Below are 3,305 nucleotides of genomic sequence, written 5' to 3' on the forward strand. Positions count from 1 at the left end.
TAGCTGGGACCACAGGCTCCCGCCACCTCGCCCAGCTAATTTTTTGTATATTTAGTAGAGATGAGGTTTCACCATGTTAGCCAGGATGGTCTCGATCTTCTGACCTCGTGATCCGCCTGCCTCGGCCTCCCCAAGTGCTGGGATTACAGGCGTGAGCCACCGCGCCCGGCCTTAAAGTTTGTATTTTCAAGGAAGTCTTCTAAACATTTTTATCAAGAATCTTCCTGGTTTTCTTACATACTTCCTTTTTTGACTTAAATGTTAGCCAGTGAATGCTTGACAAATTTTGTGTTTTTGTCCTTTTCAGTTGTCACTCAACCCAGTCCATCAGTTTCTCAGCCCAGTACTTCTCAGAGTGAAGAAAAAGCTCCTGAATTGCCCAAACCAAAGAAAAACAGATGTTTCATGTGCAGAAAGAAAGTTGGTCTTACAGGTATTACAAAACAAAAGACAATGTATGTTTTACTTCCTGCAGTTAGCGAGGAGCTTTTGGTCACTCCCTAAGAGTGGTTGGTCTTACACATGCACACACACACACACACACACGCCTGACTAGCTGTAGTCTAGGAAAGGTGGGGGAGGTGATATTGGGGTGAAAAGAAGTTGGATTTTGCTTCCATTTGCCTCCTAATCATATGAAACTATTAACTCAGTCCCTCTTACTTTCTTTTATTAGATTGATAAGTTTTTGTATACCTAGGGAAAATGTTACTGAACTAACAGTAAGCGCCACCTACTTTGAGCTATGCAGAGAATGTTCTAGGTGCTTTTTTTCTTGTCTCCTTTAAATCTCAGACCTTGATGGTTGTTTTCACTTGAGGAAACATAACATATGGTAGGACTGTGTTTTGAATCCAAGTTAGCCTAACTCCAGAGCCTGTGTGAATTTTATCATGTTTTGCATCTACAGGAGTCGATAGAGGGAGAACACCTGGTAGAGATTAGCTGGCAGAAAGCCCATTTTGTTTTCTCCACGTGATTTGGCTTACCAAACACTTCCCTATTGCCCTTGCAAGGAAAGACTGAACATAGTTATTTGAATTTCTCTCCGTGTCAAAGGAAGTTAGAAGTTCCTTTTCCAGGTTAACATGATAGACTCTTTTCAGGAGTTGACTGAGTCTTATCACTAGGAAGTGGAAGAAAGGAGTTCACTGTCTTTTATGTTACAAAGCAATGAAAATCTGACTTTTTTTTTCTTTTAACTGGCTCAAGTTCTCAAGTGACTGTACTTCTTCGTTTGTACAGGGTTTGACTGCCGGTGTGGAAATTTGTTTTGTGGACTTCACCGTTACTCTGACAAGCACAACTGTCCATATGACTACAAAGCAGAAGCTGCAGCAAAAATCAGAAAAGAGAATCCAGTTGTTGTGGCTGAAAAAATTCAGAGAATATAAATTACTTCTTGTGAAGAGACTGAAACTTTGTTTTTATTTTAATATATCGTAGGAAAACATTAAAGAGCAGATGCATGGCCATTTTTCTTTGATGTTCTCCAGAGTTTTACTTTACACTTGTCTGTCTTATAATTGATATTTTAGGATGTTTGGGTGTTTGTTACAGGCAGAATTGGATAGATACAGCCCTACAAATGTATATGCCCTCCCCTGAAAAAAATTGGATGAAAATCTGCACAGCAAAGTGAAACACACAGATAATAGGAACAAAATATAGTTCCCATTTGCCAAACAAAATAAATGAAATCTGCATGTTTGCAGCATATCTGCCTTTTGGGAATGTAATCAAGGTATAATCTTTGGCTAGTGTTATGTGCCTGTATTTTTTTTTAAATGGTACACCAGAAAAGGACTGGCAGTCTACTTCTACCATAGGTAAACTCCACCCTCTTTAATTTTACAACATGTTCTTTGGAAGCAGGAAGAAATGCTCATAAAGAGGATCAGACCTTCCTTCCCGTGAAACCAGTTTGGCGCCATATATAAGCCTGGTTAAATTGGTCATCTAAAGCTGTCAAATAAGACATTCTGTGAAAGGTAAACATCGAAACTGGTTATGAGTAAAACCATCAAGCCAACAACAGGGTCTTGAGATAATCTTTGAAGCTTATTGTGCTGGCCTGCACCAGAAGATGTCTGCATTACTCATTGCTAAAAATGTGTAGCACAGAACTGCACTAGAATTAATTTGTTTACAAGAAGAAATTTAAGCTCTACGTTTGGTTTTCACATACAGCAGCTCTATTGAATAACATGCATCTGAATTTTAAGTTGCAAAGGTATCTGAATAGTTAATTTTTCATGTGCATCTTTTGTCGAATGTTTTGGTTCAAGAAAGAATGTTTAAAGCTTTTTAAAAGACTTCAGTTCTTAATGTAACTGTACCCTTCTGCATGGAAAATCATAACCAACATGGCTGCAGTAGACTTCTTAGTGGTATCCAGCACCACTTGCAGAGGGCTGCTTTATCATATTGTACTTGGGTGTAGGACTCTAGTGTTCTTGGGTGTATTGCATGGGCTGCATTATCTACAGCATTGTACAATAACAACTAGAAAAGGCAGTATACTTCACTGATGCTTGTCTGGTAATATCACTTCTGTGTTATAATGGAAGGTTTTTTGTGATGTATGAAACTTGTGTTTTTTATATATAAATGAGTATAGTTAGTGTTGTGGTAATGCCTGTTTTCATCTGTAAATAGTTAAGTATGTACACGAGGCACTACTTCTGATTTATTGCAGTGTTCAGTCCTAGTTTTTACTTTTATTCTTAAGGCATTCAGTTTTGCTTTCAATTTTATGTACCTTAGTTCGGAGTTAGACCTGCAGATGTGTACAGATAGTTCATATTTATGTATTGCACATAATCAGCATTGATGCTATATTGTATTATGTAAATAATAAAAGCCATGTACAGAGGGAAACTTCACTTGTTCATTGGGTTTTTAAGCCATGGTTGAGAGTCCTAAAGGGGGAAATTAGAAAATGTTACTTTGCATGGCTATACTGTAAATTTTTTTTTCTTTGCCATCCCTGAACTTGTTCAAATGATAGATATTAGAAGCATTTTCAGGTATGGTACTTTATTTCTGAAGTATTCAATAGGCACCATTGGGATTAAAACCGTTTGAAAATTTGAGGAAAATGAAATGAAATTTGAACAATCGGGGCCTATCCCCCTTCTCCATGTTGTAAAAGATGACGTTTTATGATAATTCTGAAGAAAGGTATTACTTTGTTTACAAAAACACTTGTTTCATTTCTGTTTTACGTTTGGCTCTAATACAGGGATGCACCCATGGACACAGTCTTTGCAGAGTTTATGCCAGATCATAAAGAACAAGGGGTG

At 37.7% G+C, this 3,305-nt stretch overlaps 1 protein-coding gene across 2 annotated transcripts in view; it reads left to right on the forward strand.

The window, feature by feature from the left end:
- The window catches only part of ZFAND5 (zinc finger, AN1-type domain 5), a 10,233-nt gene extending 7,353 nt beyond the window's left edge, over nucleotides 1–2,880 (forward strand). For both annotated transcript variants that reach the window (XM_011947033.1, XM_011947034.1), the window contains exons 5-6: nucleotides 308–433; nucleotides 1,246–2,880. In XM_011947033.1, coding sequence (XP_011802423.1) covers nucleotides 308–433; nucleotides 1,246–1,394 — 275 coding nt within the window. In that variant the 3' untranslated portion in view covers nucleotides 1,395–2,880. The remainder of the gene's footprint in view (nucleotides 1–307; nucleotides 434–1,245) is intronic.
- Nucleotides 2,881–3,305: the final 425 nt, after the last annotated feature.

This window comes from Colobus angolensis, unplaced genomic scaffold (genome assembly GCF_000951035.1).
Source record: "Colobus angolensis palliatus isolate OR3802 unplaced genomic scaffold, Cang.pa_1.0 Scaffold257, whole genome shotgun sequence".
Classification (NCBI taxonomy): domain Eukaryota; kingdom Metazoa; phylum Chordata; class Mammalia; order Primates; family Cercopithecidae; genus Colobus; species Colobus angolensis.